This window comes from Podarcis liolepis (genome assembly GCF_965112155.1).
Source record: "Podarcis liolepis genome assembly, chromosome: 15".
Taxonomy (NCBI): domain Eukaryota; kingdom Metazoa; phylum Chordata; class Lepidosauria; order Squamata; family Lacertidae; genus Podarcis; species Podarcis liolepis.
In genome coordinates, this window is record NC_139566.1 from 22,919,850 (window position 1) to 22,936,044 (window position 16,195).

Consider the following 16,195-nt stretch of genomic DNA (forward strand, 5'->3'; position numbering starts at 1 on the left):
CAAACAAACAAACAAACATATATCTAAATAACTGAACTATATTGAAGTTTTTTATTATCTGTTTCTAAAGGTTGTTGCTCTCAGCCTCTGGGGAGGGTTTAAAACTGTCCATTTCAAATTAAAAATGGGGAAAGGAAGTTGCTGTGTGTGTGTGTGTGTGTGTGTGTGTGTGTGTGTGTGTGTTTCAAATCCACATCTGCACCAGCCCTCTCAACCACAGGGGCAAGGCAGTGCGCTTGCTTCCCAGTTTACCCCTTCCCCCAGTGTCCCACCACCATGATCCAGGGTCTAAGTCATCTTCTGTCTCTCCCCTGAGGGTCTCCAGGGCAAGCAGCGCCCACATCTCTTCCTCACCCAGCCAGTCCCTGACAGGTGTGAGAACATAGCCGAGGTGCTTTTGGTTGGAGAGGAAAGAATGCAACACAGAGATAGCATTTGGATTCCACATTTACTGCATAAATTTGTAAAGACATCAACACATGCTGAGCATGAACAGAGAAAGACACCAAGGAAATTACAAAGCCCTTTGGGATCTCCAGACAGGAACCTCAACTGACCATGCCATTGACAAGGCAACTTTCCTCCTCAACGCCCAACAACCCCACCCAGAGTTAGACATGCTCGGAAATGCAACCTCTCTCACCTGTCCCATGTGAGGCTGCTGGGACTTGACTCTCTTCCACCCAATCACCCAGCGGTGGGGAACCAGTGGCCCTCCAGATGCTGTCAGTACTACAACTCCCATCATCCTTGAGCATCAACCATGCTGGCTGGGACTGGTGGGTGTTGGGAGTCGTGGACAGGGCGACAGATCCCCCATGCTCCCGCTGTTACTGTGCTTCAGGTCATATGTTCATTCAAGCCATAGGACACAGTGGTGAATTTCAGACGTAGGGACCAGATGAGAACCTCCAGACAGACCTTTCTGTCGGGCCCTTGGGACTCTCCACAGGCCACACACCCCTTTCCCAGCCACCCCCTTCTCCATAAGCCACACCCCTTTCCCAGCCACACACCCCACAGGCCACACCCCTAACCAGCCCTGCTCCCCCCACCCCTGGGCAAGTGGTTTTGCCAGGCTGCAAAGCATCCTTGAACTCATAGAATCATAGAAGGGACCCCCAAAAATCATCTAGTCCCCTGCATCGCCAGAATATGCAGCTGTCCTGGACGGGGATCGAACCTGTGACGTTGGCATCATCAGCACCATGCTATAACTAACTGAGCTACATGATCTATGGGAAGAATTGGGATTCTGGTGACACTCGTTTGGATGAAGGGAGGATCGAGAATAAGCCTGCACAAACTGGGCTTGTAATGAGGAGTTCTGTGTCACTTAGTGAGCTTGCTTACTCCTCCGTTGACAGGTTTAGTAGTGAGGCTGGCGCACATTTTTGGGCTGCTTGATAAGTAGTGGAAGAAGTCTTTCAGGCTGGCATAGGAGCAAGCGTCCTTTGCATGGGTGCCTTCTGGTCTCTGCTGGTTTAGAAGACAACACCGTCACTGCTTCCGGCAACAAACTGGATCCTAACCATTAAGGAAGCAGGGAGAAGAGAGGAACAGGACAGAGGAGTTTCTTACCCTTTTCACCTGGCTTAAGGAGCATCACACAGATGCCAGTTCCAAGGAGATGTACTCCTGATAGGGACGTGGCCTAGATGCCCTTCCAATCTAGCCGTGGGCATGTGTGGTTTTGTCTAGGGAAGTTGTGGTGGCACAGTGGGAGGAGAAAGGCACTTGGCACATCCTCAGAAACACTCTTGCAAACCAGGCTCAAGGTTTTATTAGCCAAGAAAAGGAGGGTTGAGGAGAAAGAACATAATGCTAAATAAACTCTGGTTCATATATGCTCAAGACCCCAATACCTCATGCAACAACTCTTCCCGTAGGAACCAACTTGGCACCATCATCTGAGGTCTCCCTAGCCACGCCTCCTTCCAAGGCCACACCCCTTGCCTCCAGGCCACACCTCCCATGAGCCCTGCTCTGATCCCTACTTGAGTGCTTTTGCCTGCAATGTGTCTCCAGGAATTCTGATGGTGCCTCTTGCTTGCCTGGAGGGTGTGGGTGAGTGGGTGAGCAAAGACTTTCCCTGTTCTCCTGGACATCTGATGGTTACTTTTTATCCTCGCTGCCCTGGGATTATTTCAGCCAGATGTTTTCGTATGATCGTTTCAATGTTGTGCGGGGTTGATGCTTGGGAATTGACGGAGGACCACTTTTTAGTGCTCATCTTGTTTTAACATACATTGTACCTTTTCTCCATTTGCGAGTCACCTTGAAACTTCAATAATAACAGTAATAACAATAATATAATCATCAAGCCATACTGATTCTCATACACCAAATGAGACCAGCTGGGTCAAGGTGGGGGGTTGTCACAACGCCGGAGGCGGCAATTTTGACGTGGAGTGGAATAATCACTCCAGGTGCACAGCCCAGCAGGAGCAGCAAAAAAACAGCAGAGAAAACTGCACTGAGTGTGTGTGTGTGTGTGTGTGTGTGTGTGTGTGTGTTAAAGATGCAGCCCAAATGTCTGAGTTGCAACTAGGGATGTTGGAAAATTCCGACGGAAATGAAGAAGGAATTTGATTATGTTTGCTTTTTGGTCCTGTATCCACAACGGAAATCAGTCAACTGGCTGTTGCTGCCTTCAGTTTGTAAATGATACATAATTGATTATACCCCCACCCCACAAAAAAATGCATTAAGTTCCCCTTGCATTGAAATGAATGTGGCAGAACAATGTAATAACAATGTAATTAATGCAACTGATTACTTAAATTGTCTCAAGTTACATGATTTTTGCTGCAGACGACAGTGAGGTGAATAATGTATATTTGAGAAGAAAATGAACTGCAGCAGAACGGAAACAGCCCTGCCTCCAATGAACAGAGGATGAAATGGTTTCTTGCCCCAAACTTGCCCCTATGCTTTCTTACCCCAGACTGGCAAACGGGGTGTAAATTCTGGGGATTGCCAAATCTGTCCATTTTGGTTTTTTTCTTGATTTCTCATTTTTCTAGTTGTTAAGTCTAGCCTCCACAATCTGCATTATAGAATCATAGGGTTGAAAGGGATGCCAATGGCAATCTACACCAACCCCCCTGCAATGTATGAATCACTTCTAAGGAATCCTTGACAGATGGCCATTCAGCCTCTGTTTAAAGCGCCCCCCCCCAATGGAGAGTCCACCATCTTCAGAGGGAGTACAATCTATGGTCATATGGTTCTTATCATCAGAAAGTCCTTACTAACATTCAGTCAGAATCTGGTAACTTGAGTCAACTGGTTCAGGTCCTACAGTCTGGAGCAGGGGGGGAAACGCTTCCTCCATCTTCTATGTGACAGCCCTTCAGATATTTGAAAATGGCTCTCAATTCACCTCTCAGTCTTCTCTTCTCCTGCCTAAACATACCCAGCTCCCTCATCAGTTTGAAAAAAAATCCCTCATGGAATTCCATCTGAATTTTAGTGCATGTTTCTCCCAATGGACACATTCTTTGCAAGCCACCTTCCCCAGTTTAAAGCATTCTTGTATCCCATTTTCACAAATATATGCCTTTTACCAAGGGTGGAGGAACACAGGGGGGGAAAGCTATAAAAAGTAATAAATTAAATTGTTACATCAGAAGAAAAGAAAAATGCTATGGAAAATGGCTTAGAAATATTTCTTTGCTCTCTGGCGCTCTCTGGTGCTGCATGTTTATAACACATTCAAAACACTGTTTCTTGACTAATGTAGCTGAGTCCCAACACTGATAGCTGGACAATCAAACTTACTACATCAGCCTTGGCCAACCTGGAATCATAAAGATGTTTGGACTCCAATTCCCATCAGCCCCACTTAGCAAAGCCCTCTTGAAGTACAATCCCCATCAGCCCCCGGCATCTTGCGGTCATGTTGGGTTGGGGGTTGATGAGAACTGTAGCACACAACTTCTGGAGGGCGCAGGTTGGGGAAGGAAGTGCTGCCTAATCAAACCAAGCCCCCCCTTCCTTCTCTCCCAGAGGTGAGAGATAACTTTGGCAGGATTTCAATGCAAAAAGGTGGATCCGTTCCCTGCTGATTTTATCACTGCAGTAGAAACCTGCCTTTGCAAAAAGGGAAAATAATATTTTTTTAAAACCAAAATGCCAGCCGCTGCTCCCTCTTCCTTGTCTTTCAACAAAGGCCAGGCATGAGTTATGAGCACCAGGAATGTGAAATGAGTTTAGAGGGAGATGGGCACACACTGTGCCCGGCCAAACTCCAGACAGCAGAGACGTTACTCTGCAGACAATGGAGCATATGGGTGAATCCAGCCCTGAAGGGCATGTCGTCCACCTCCCATTCCTGCTGGATCTGCAGAAAGAGCAGTTAAGTGGGGGGACTTGGGTATGGGGTGGTGGAGGAGCCTAAGTGGTATTTGGAGGGTGGGGTGAGGAGAAGGGGCACTGGCCACAATTCTCCCTTCTGTGCATCAGATACCTTAAGATCCTGTATGCGAGAGGATCGCTGTGCTGTTAAGCACTGTCCTAAGGGACTTGGGTGGCGCTGTGGGTTAAACCACAGAGCCTAGGACTTGCGGTTCGAATCCCCGTGATGGGGTGAGCTCCCGTTGCTCGGTCCCTGCTCCTGCCAACCTAGCAGTTCGAAAGCACAAAGTGCAAGTAGATAAATAGGTACCGCTCTGGTGGGAAGGTAAACGGCGTTTCTGTGTGCTGCTCTGGTTCGCCAGAAGCGGCTTAGTCCTGCTGCCCACGTGACCCGGAAGCTGTACGCCGGCTCCCTCGGCCAGTAAAGTGAGATGAGCGCCGCAACCCCAGAGTTGGCCACGACTGGACCTAATGGTCAGGGGTCCCTTTACCTTTTAAGGCTGGTGTGGGGAACGTCAGGCCAAATCTGGCCCACCATGCATCTTTTATCATAGAACCAGAGAATCTCAGAGTTGGAAGGGACCCTGAAGATCATCAACCACCTGCAATGCAGGAATAAGCAGATGTCTCATACAGGGATCGAACCTGCAACCTTGGAGTTATCAGCACCACGCTCTAACCAACGAGCTATCCAGGCTGTCTGGCCCTCTGGACTCTTCCTAGGCCACACCACTCACTGGCCCTGATTCACATACCACCCTGGATGCCTTTCCCTGGCTGGGAACATGCCCCTGAACTGATCGTGCCTCTTGCCTCCTCCATGGAGGATAGAGAAGGGGGTATGCAGAAACTAGCCTCTTGCCTCTGGCCCTACCTGACACGTGGCCCCTGGAAGGTTTCCCTGAAAGGAATGCGGCCCTCAGTCTGAAATAGATTCCTGCACCCATGTCTTAATGGTGGCAGGGAGTGGGGATGAGAAGGCAGCTTCTCTCCCCAATGATTTGGGGAGGCTGGAGAAGCCAGAGCTGCCCAGAGTTCTCCTTTCTGCTGGTCATATTAAGGCAACAGGAGGCTAGCAGCTCGAGGGCGTGGTAGGAACTGTGGGGACTGTCCAGGCAAGGCTCAACACTTGAGGGCTGCTGGTCAAGCCAGGCTCACCCAAGACTGTGCAGAGGTGGATCCTGGAAGAGGAACAGTAAATTTGGGAGAAGGCAGTCATCCAAGTGTGTGGCCATCACTGCTTCCTGTGGGAACAAGTTCCCCAGTCTGTAAAGAAGTCACTTCATCTGTCCTAAATATTCCAACATTCAGCTTCACCCTTCCACTCCATGCCGTGCACACCTATCAAATTCCTGCACAAACCTCACATTTTTAATAAGCTCAAAAAAACCCCAAGTTTGCAATCTTAGGACGGTTTGTGTGTGTGTGTGTGTCAGTAACTATTGCATTAAAGCAACATTTTAAAAAGTTGCTGGACTAATGCGGGGCCATCACTGACGAGTCACTGTTGATAGCCATTGCCCTCTGTTATTTTGTCTAATCCCCTTCTAATGCTGTCCAAGATGGCGGACTGCATGATCTCCTGCGGCAGCTAATTCCAGAGTTTTTACTTCATCTTGCATCTCCCGACATTCTGCCTCATTGGCTGGCCCTGGGTTCTAGTATTATGAGAGAGTGGGGAAAGCCTTCTCTCAGTCCATTTCCCCCCACAGAATCCATTGTTTCATACACCTCTGCCACTTTCCCTTTTCCCCCTCTCTGAGGGTAAGGCCAATGTGCCCAAATCAGAATCTAATCTGAATTGCAGGACTCCCTCTTTGCCCTTGCAAAGACCTTCCTAAGACCATAAGAAATGCCTGCTAGATCAGGACAGAGGGGTCCCCTCTAGCCTAGCATCCTCTTTTCACCAGATGCCTGTAGGAAACCAGAGAGGATCCAGGCACAAGAGGACTCTCCTTCCCCCTGTGGTTTCCAGTATCCCATAGCATGGATTGAGAGCAACAGGGCCAGCCCTAACCTTAGGCAGAGGGAGCCACCTGCCTTAGTCAGCAAATGCTGTGGTGGGCGGGGTGGAGAGCAGCAGTAGCAAGCTCTTAGACGTACAGAGCGCCACATGGCCTCATCTCCAAACCAGCTTCATTATCCCGTTGCCAGTGCTGAAATCAGATCCAGTTGAAAGGAAGAGCCTGCTGGATTCGGCCAATGGCCTATCTAGTCCAGCATCCTGTTCTCACAGGGGCCAACCAGATGTCTGTGGGAAACCAGCAAGCAGGATTCGAACGCAATCCCGTGGTTTCCAGCAACTGGGATTCAGAAACATTGCTGGGCAGCAAAGGCAACCGAAGGAACATGAGATGTGAAGACCCAGCTGGAGAGGTGAAGGCCAGCAGAGCGAGATCGAGAGGGTTTTGCCCTGAATGCTAGCGGACAGTTGATGGAATGGGAGGTAGCAGCATCTCAACCTTTGCTTTAGGCAGTAAACTCTTCAGGAGCTGGCCGTAAAGACCAGCGTGCTTGTGTGTGTAAGGCAATTTGCAAAGCTGAGGTGAGGAACACTGCCGTGCCCATCATTAAGATGTCACACCTCTCTTTGGCCATCCTAGGCTTGTAGCCCATCCTAGGTCCTACATGGAGCAGACCCACAGAAATGAACGAACCGGGCTAACTTAGGTCCATTGATTTCAATGGGTTTACTCTGAGTAGGGCTTAGGTGGATACAACAACCCATGGCTTCCCAAGCCGGAATTCCTTCCTACTGCCTCCTGTGGCAAAGTGGCAAAGGCATCACAAAGGCAAAATGAGTCACCAACGCAGAAAGAACCAAGAGTTTTCCCGGGAAGGGGCAGCGGGCAGGAGGACCAACGCTTCCACACTTGGCTTCATACATCTCCTCTATTACATATGATATCCTGTTACAGAGTGGCAGATATGTAATATAGGATGGTGTAATGTGCAAACACAGTCAGGACAAGAGGAATATTGCAGACTGCCAAGAATATATAGGGGTTTGTGTTATGTATGTATATATCATATATAAAAGGAAAAAGAAGAGCTGATTGCTTCAGTTGCTCACTTGTGCAGTTTTGGGTGGTCTTCCTCCAGTGGGGAAACTCAGGAACGATCTAGACAGTCCTTGGTCCTGGAGGGAGAGGACCGCCCCGTGGTTTCCTTTGGCCATGTCTGGCATCGCTGTGTGGAGATCGTCCATAGTCAAGGCAGCAGAAGCAACATGAGATGTGAAGGCCAGGCTGAAGATCTGGCTGGAGAGGTGAAGACCAACAACATGAGAAGAAGTGAAGACCCGGCTGAAGACCCAAGCTGAAGACCCAGGCTGGAGAGGTGAAGACTGGCAACATGAGAGGTCTTGAAGACCAGGCTTATCCCGATATGCTGGTTGAGAGCTGATCAACAGAGACACGCACACACGCAGACGGACGGACGGACTCAGGCAGTGTTCGTGCTTCCACGCAACGCCCATGGCAAAAGTGTGGTTGGGAAAGAGCAGCTGCGATGCCTCTTCAGTCCTTCAGGTTGGCTTCCAAGACCCCCTGGGCCATCAGTTCCGCCAGGACGTTGTCCAGGTAGTTTGGGTCAGGGTAGCCATGGCCAGTGAGGTTGGACCCAAATTCGGTCTTGTGGTGGATCTCGTTCCACACCACCGTGTCGGATTCGCCTGTCGTGTTGGATGTCCCAATGGTGAAGATCAGCCGGCGTTCCCAGGCCACAATCAGGAGTTTCAAGACCTGCAACGTAAGAAGCTGGCTTACTTAAAACTGAGTCAAACCATGGCAGACCAGGCTGATAGAATATGCAGAAATAGCAAGACTGAAGGGAAAGATCGGAAACCAGGAAGTTAAAAGACTGGAATACAGTGGTACCTCTGGATGCGAATGGGATCCGTTCCGTTCGCGTCCTGAGTAGAAAGTAACATGCGACTGCGCGTCTGCCGCCTCCGCGCATGCATGTGACGTCATTTTGAGCATCTGCACATGCGCAAGCGACGTAACCCGGAAGTAACGAGCTCCGTGACTTCCGGGTCGCTGCGGAGCGTAACCTGAAAACACTCAACCTGAAGCATATTTAACCCAAGGTATTACTGTAACTTTCTAACATACCATACTTTTCTGTCTATAAGACGCCCCATGTATAAGGCGACCCCTATTTTGGGGGACTCAGTTTTAAGAAAATGGGGGGAGATTGCCCAGAGATGTTGAGATTTTTTTTGCGGAGAATTGCCAGAGGTATTGAGCTTTTTTGGGGGGGGGGATTACCCAGGGTTGTTGAGCTTTTTTTAGGGGGAATTGCCAAAAATCTCTCACCAATGCACGTCGCAAAATCTGCCTCCTGTCTTCCTGTCTGTCCCATCACCAGCAGAGTGTGCCAACCACCCACTGACGCAGCAACCAATAACATGCACAATAGCAGCTGACAGCCACGCCAGCAGCTAATCAAACGTCCACCCTATGCACTACCCATGTAAAAGACGACCCCCAGTTTTTAGCATGATTTTTAAAAGGGGAAAAACATAGTCTTATATACGGAGAAGTATGGTATTTGAGAAACCACTGTAAACAGTTGAAATCATTGGCAAGAATACGATGACACTTGTAAAGTAACATGAATTTAGGATACAGTGGTACCTCAGGTTAAGTACTTAATTCATTCTGGAGGTCTGTTCTTAACCTGAAACTGTTCTTAACCTGAAGCACCACTTTAGCTAATGGGGCTTCCTGCTGCTGCCGTGCCGCTGGAGCACGATTTCTGTTCTCATCCTGAAGCAAAGTTCTTAACCCAAGGTAATATTTCTGGGTTAGCGGAGTCTGTAACCTGAAGCATCTGTAACCTGAAGTGTATGTAACCTGAGGTACCACTGTACTATGGTTATACAATAGACAGATTACAGTAAAAGATGCAGGAATAATAAATGAAGAATAAATAAATCAATTGAGTCAAACCAGGGCTTTGAGTGAAGTTCCGATACCGTTTTCCGGAGCCCGCAAACAAGAACTCCTGGCACTGAGCCAGCCTGGTATGAACCAGCTCTCGAAGCAATGACCCTTCTCTTTCTCCCTTGCGTACACCCTAACCCTGACATGGCAGAAGCTAGGGGGAAAGTGCTGAGTCAGGCCATTGGTAGATCTAGCTCAGCACTGTCTACTCTGAGCAACAGTGGCTCTCCAGGGTTTCAGACAGGAGTTTCTCCCAGCCCTACCTGGAGATACCAGGGATTGAACCTGGGACATTCTGCATGCGAAGCAGGTGCCCAACCGCTATTTCACAGGCAGGGAATAAAAACCCCGTTAGAAAACAAGAGGCGGCCCACCCAGAAAATGATCGGTGTAGCTAGCTCAAGGCCAAACTATTGCCTGACACTAAAAGCATCACTCAAAGTTGCAGGCATCCTTTCTGCCACCTTTCTGCCCCTGCACACCAGTGCCTTTTCAACCATTTCCTGCTGTCCTAAGAGCAAATATCTGACTTGGCTGGTTTCGAAACGAGGTACCCTGAGGATCCTGACCTTTTAAAACAAAATGGGCAAGCACCTAGTCCTCATGGCTTCAGAAATAGGCTTTGAAAAGCAGAGATAGGTTTTCGGGCTTTGGCCCCAAAGGGGTCTTTGAAGAAGCAAAATGCCAGAAACTTGGCACTCAGATAAGTTGGATTTCGAGGGAAAGCTTGGAAATGTTCTCCTCTGTACTGAAGCCCCAGCCAGAGCCCAGCGGAAATTCAGCTGCCTACCTTTCTGCCTTTCTCGTTGTCAGGAAGGTAGCAGTGGCGAGGGAAGCCTCTCGCAGTAAACTTCTTCCCAGGATTTGGATGCTCGGGACCCTGGTGAAGCAAGAGGTCTCAGTTACATGTTGCACCAGCAAAAGTCACGGGGCATGGGCAACATGGTTTTCCTGCCCCTGGGTCTATTGTGAAAAGTTCATTAAATACACCGTATTGGCCCAAATATAAGCCACACTCCCCGCCCCTCAAATTCCGACCGCGAAAAGTTAAAGTGCGGCTTAAATTTGTGACCTTACAAAAATGGGCTTTTACGATATCGCTGCTGAAACAGACATACGGTAAAACAGAACAGGTGTGAATGCCTGTGGAATTTTAAGGAAGCGGCTTATATTTGGGTATTGTCTCCCCCCCTTGAATTTTAAAGGTGTGGCTTATATTCGGGCCAATACGGTGTGTGTGTGTTGCCTAGCAAGATTTCCTCCCATTTGGTATTTTGCAACTCATAAATCAAACACTGGATTACTGCAATGGACTCTATGTGGAGCTTCCCTTGCATTTGATCTGGAACAGGCATAGGCAAACTCGGCCCTCCAGATGTTTTGGGACTCCAACTCCCATCATCCCTGACCACTGGTCCTGTTAGTTAGGGATGATGGGAATTGTAGTCTCAAAACATCTGAAGGGCCGAAGTTGCAATTAGTGCAGAATCCTGCAGCACAATTGCTATCAACATAGCGATCTGTCAATTTGCTACTGGGTCAAGCTCAAAGTGTACCTCTTAGTATATAAAGCACTTAACAACTTGGGACCAGTTTACCTGCAAAATTGCCTCACTCCATAGATGCTTACTCGACTGCTTCAATCAGCAGAAGTACCACCGTTACATAGTACCTTTGGCATTTGTAAGAACTTGGTATTTTAGTGTGGCAGCACCTATGTACACTTTGGAACTCCCTGCCTCTTGATATCAGGCAGGTGCCTCCACTGTACTTTCATCAGCAACTGCTAAACACATTTTTTATTTTTAATCATTTTTATTGAATGATTTTATGTTACAAAAAACAATAAAACATTTTTTGTGTAGACAAGCCTGCCCTGATGTTTAGAAAGTTCATGTGAGGTTCTGTCTGCTTTTAGTCTATTATTTTAACTTTTCAAACGTCTTAAATTATTGTTGTTGATAGTTTTTATTGTTTTATCTTTTTTGTAAACTGCTTTGAGGTTGTTGGGTTTTTAAAATAAAAATAAAAATCAAGTAGTGTATAAATTTAATGAAATAAGTAGATAAATAGGAACCAACCACCACAACCCTTCCTCTCCCTTTCTCTTTCTCTCTTCCCCATCCCTCTCACCTGGATCCCTGCAGGAATGTCATACACGATGCGGATGGTTTTGCAGTCTAAGTAGCCAGGGAGTGAGTGTGGAATAATGTGGAACTCCATCTTCCCAGGGGGCTGAGTCCCGGTCTTCTCCCCATAGATGGCCTTGCAAGTGGGGCATTGCAGACTGCCATCCTGCCAGGCAAAAGGAAGACAGGGTGGGAGGAGAAAGAGGAACAGGCAGATGTAGAAGAAGCTCATTCTTCAGTTTGCTTTTTAGCCATGGACCTCAAGGCGCTTAAAACTCTCTACTTTTACCTTTCTTCTGACAGGCAGAAATTCAGCAGTTGGGGAGGATGTGAGTCATTGAAATGAATGCGCATTGCTAACTTAAGTAAAGGTAAAGGGACCCCTGACCATTAGGTCCAGTTGTGACCGACTCTGGAGTTGCGGCGCCCATCTCGTTTTATTGGCTGAGGGAGCCGGCGTACAGCTTCTGGGTCATGTGGCCAGCATGACTAAGCCGCTTCTGGCGAACCAGAGCAGCGCACGGAAATGCCGTTTACCTTCCCGCCAGAGCGGTACCTATTTATCTACTTGCACTTTCATGTGCTTTTGAACTGCTTAGGTTGGCAGGAGCAGGGACCAAACAATGGGAGCTCACCCCGTCGCGGGGATTCGAACCGCTGACCTTCTGATCGGCAAGTCCTAGGCTCAGTGGTTTAATCCACAGTGCCACCCACGTCCCGCATTGCTAACTTAGATTCATATATTTCATTGGGTCTACTCTGAGTATGACCAGCATTGGAAACAACCAGCTGTCATTTTTGCACCAAGTAAAGTAATTGTTAGCCCCCCAGTTTCCCCACAAACTTGTCCCATTTTTTGCCTGACCAAAGGTGGCAACTCTACCCTTATTTATTTACAGTCCTACCTTGGATCCCGAACGCCTTGGTACTCGGACATTTTGGCTCCCGAACACCACAAACCCGGAAGTGAGTATTCCGGTTTGTGAACATTCTTTGGAATCCAAAAGTCCGACAGGGCTTTCATGACTTCTGATTGGCTGGAGGCGCTTCCTGCAGCCAATCGGAAGCCATGCTTTGGTTTCCGAACATTTTGGAAGTCAAATGGGCTTCTGGAACGGTTTCCGTTCGACTTCCAAGGTATGACTGTATTATTATTTGTTGCAGAAAACAGGCCTTGAAAATTGTGTGGCTTAAAACGAGAGAAAGGTGTGTTGGGAGGGAGAAGTCCATTCCCATGCCCTTCTCCCAACCAACCATTGCCCTCTGATCTCTCACCTTATTGCCATTGTTGTACATGGCAACCAGGCAGAGGAGGTGGTAGAGGTGCCCGCATTTGCCCAGCTTTCCCACCAGCTCCGGTTTGGCCCCCTTGTGCCTGAGGATCCCCTCGTAGCCCGATGAGGACACCAGCCGCTCCATGCAGATGGTACAGTCCTGTTGGAGAGAGACAAATTGGGGACATGAGTGGCTGTGTTAGAAACTGAGATATGAAAGCTAGGAGCTAAATGGCACATTAAACCTAGGTTATGGGAGCAACAACGGAGCGTCTAGGCGCGCTTTTTTAATAACAAGAATACAACGCTGAAAATGAATGAACTGCAGCTAAAATATTATGTTTATTCTTCACATGGTCTAGTCTTTCCCTTTCCTACCCCCCTAATATTCTTAAGAGGGTCTCTTCTCCAGATTTCAGAGAGTAGCTGGAAGTGGGGAGGCAGAAAAAGGTCCTCCTTTCCTTCCACTCGGCAGTTTTAATCTGAAATCTTAGGCACAGTATTGCGCCCAGAGCTCAGAAACTGCTCGCCCTAATGTAATTCCCTGTCGCAAAATGCACCTAGAACAGTGGGAGTTTCAAACACTGGTGTGTGGTAAACACAGGGGATAAAACAGGTTCTAGGGCTGTCTTCAATTTTGAAAGAGGCCAGGGGACACCCCTCTCTTTCTGCTCCTTATTTTTGCAGGCACAGTTTCAGCATGAATACTTCCAGGAAAGGGGCATCCGACACCTCTCTTCCACAGCCAGTAATGTTTTGCTGAAATCTGCTTTCCTTGCCATTTCCTCCCATCTTGCTGCTCTGGAGCTCGTCTGCTCCATCTTCTGCATGACAAACCCTTCAGCTCAGTGTTGTAGCATTTGGGCAAGGGGCACAGGGGCGGTTGCCCCAGGTGCAAAAAATTGTGAGAGGTGCAAAATTTCAACACCCGGTGCTGCCTCAACAAGGCTGTGCTCTTCCGTTGTTGAGCTCCTTTGAAAATGACTTCTCCGTGCGAACCAGGAAGCCACCTCTCCATACAAAAGAATAACTCTTCTTTTCTTATCTCTGCAGCTGTGATTTCCTGGGTGATGCATACGCCCAGGGAGTTAGGGAGTTGAATGCGTACTTCATCCATTTCCCTCTCACTCACCCATCCCTCCATGTGGCCCCGAGTGCTGGCAACCCACGCTACACCACTGCTTCAGCTATTTCAAGACAGTTTCCATATCACCCCTTAGTCACCTCTTTTCCCAGGTCAAACACACCCAGATCTTCCAGTCATTTCTTAATATAGTTTGGCTTCCCTCTCCACTTGGATCAGGGGAAAGAATTCTTACACAGGCTTCTCTCTGGGATCTTAGCTTGCCCTTTGCTCAGGGTCTTTAGTCTTACATTTTGTATTCTTCTAAGGAATTTAGTGTGACATAACTGGATCCCCCATGAAGTAGATTAGACTGAGAGATAGCAGGCAGCTCACCTCATCTGGGGGGTTCTTCACCTTCTGGATGTAACGTCTCACTACATCTTCAGGGTTCTTGCCTGTACAGAATAAAAAAGCACTGGAACTAGATCATTCTCTATTATATAGTCTTCCTTTATTATAAGAAAAAATAGTATTACATTTCTATCCCCTTCAAAGAGCTCAAGTTGGCATGCATGGTTGCCCCCTCCCCTGTTTTATCCTCACCGCACCCCTGCAATGTAGGTTCACCTATGTCGGCTTGGCATTTAGCAATACGTGCGAAATTTGGTCAGCACCGTAACTATGATTTATTTCCTGCCCTAATAAACCATGACGTGAAGTCTTGGTGGGCTTACAAACCCTGGTTTGCTTTAACCATGGCTTAGCATTCTGTGTAGTAATAACAACAACAACAATGATAATAATGATGATGTTAATAATAATAATAATAATAATAATAATAATAATAATAATTTATTACTTATACCCCACCCATCTCGCCGGGCCTCCTCAGCCACTCTGAGTGGCTTCCAACAGGATATTAAAAACACAATAAAACATCAAACATTTAAAAACTACCCTAAACAGGGCTGCCTTCAGATGTCTTCTAAAAGTCAGATAGTTGTTTATTTCCTTGACATCTGATGGGAAGGTGCTCCACAGGGTGGCGCCACTACTGAGAATGCCCTCTGCCTGATTCCCTGTAGCTTCACTTCTCGCAGGGAGGGAACCGCCAGAAGGCCCTTGGAGCTGGACCTCAGTGTCCGGGCTGAACAATGGCGGTGGAGACTCTCCTTCAGGTATACAGGGCCGAGGCCATTTAGGGCTTTAAAGGTCAGCACCAACACTTTGAATTGTGCTCGGAAACTTACTGGGAGCTAATGAGGGTATTTCAGGACTGGTGTTAGATGGTCTCAGGGGCCACTCCTGGTCACCAGTCTAGCTGCCGCATTCTGGATTAGTTGCAGTTTCTGGGTCACTTTCCAAGGTAGCCCCACGTAGAGTGCATTGCAATAGTCCAAGCGGGAGATAACTAGAGCATGCACCACTCTGCCAAGACAGTCCACGGGCAGGTAGGATCTCAGCCTGCGTACCAGATGGAGCTGGTATACAGCTGCCCTCTACACAGAATTGACCTGTGCCTCCATGGACAGCTGTGAGTGTAAATCCGGCACCCTTACTTAACCATGGTTTGTTTGGTCATCTCACTCCAGGAACTCACCAGACTACAAAGTCATGAGGCAAGAGCAGCTGGAAAACAAACCAAACTTGGGAGAAACAAGCCATGGTTTGTCTGGTCACCTGTGAGATGTGTGCTTCAACAAACCACGGTTTAGCATTATGTGCAAACCAGACCTTTACAATGGCAAGCATTGCCCAGACCCACAGGCTTGGGGCCTGGCCACAAATATTGGATACTGACCCTGGTCCCGGGCCTGAATTTAGGTATCTGTGGTATCAGTCAGATATGGGGCAAGGGCCTCATTGAGAGGTGCAGAGAAACTCACTCACTTTTTTTCAGGTGTTTCTTCTTGGTCTTCCGGCAGATCCCGGCGATTCCGGGCACCGGCTTCATGTCACTCTTATTGACAGGTGGTGGGTGCAGGATGGGCTTTGGCGCTCGAGTGAGGCAGACAGGCAGGCCCGCTGCACACATCAAGATGCCTGTCATCCCTGGGCCCAATAAAGACAAGGAAAGAGAGAGAGAAAGAGAGAGAAGTCTTATCATTCGCTCTTTCCAGGCACAGACCGCAATTTAAAACCCCATTTCTGAATGCCACCCCCACCCCTTCATATTTTTTGCTCTGGAGCTTTTCCCATGAAAAAGTTGAATTGGAGCAAATGTCAATTCATGGGAAAGCCGAATTGGCGTTTGCTCTGATTCAGCTGTAAAGAGCAGGTTTTCGAGGGGAAAGCTCAGGGCAAACAACAAGAACAATAGTGCTTGGACACCAAGCATAAGTGTGGATAAGCCAAGAGATAAGGTAGATAGGTAGGTAGGTAGATGAGAGAGAGAGAGAGAGAGAGAGAGAGAGAGAG

At 48.1% G+C, this 16,195-nt stretch overlaps 1 protein-coding gene across 3 annotated transcripts in view; it reads right to left on the reverse strand.

Moving 5' to 3' along the window:
- Nucleotides 1–429: 429 nt before the first annotated feature.
- The window catches only part of DTX1 (deltex E3 ubiquitin ligase 1), a 72,366-nt gene continuing 56,600 nt past the window's right edge, over nt 430–16,195 (reverse strand). For all 3 annotated transcript variants that reach the window (XM_083478664.1, XM_083478665.1, XM_083478666.1), the window contains exons 5-10: nt 15,668–15,829; nt 14,171–14,232; nt 12,713–12,871; nt 11,442–11,603; nt 10,099–10,188; nt 430–8,102 (exon numbers count right to left, since the gene is read on the reverse strand). In XM_083478664.1, coding sequence (XP_083334790.1) covers nt 7,878–8,102; nt 10,099–10,188; nt 11,442–11,603; nt 12,713–12,871; nt 14,171–14,232; nt 15,668–15,829 — 860 coding nt within the window. In that variant the 3' untranslated portion in view covers nt 430–7,877. The remainder of the gene's footprint in view (nt 8,103–10,098; nt 10,189–11,441; nt 11,604–12,712; nt 12,872–14,170; nt 14,233–15,667; nt 15,830–16,195) is intronic.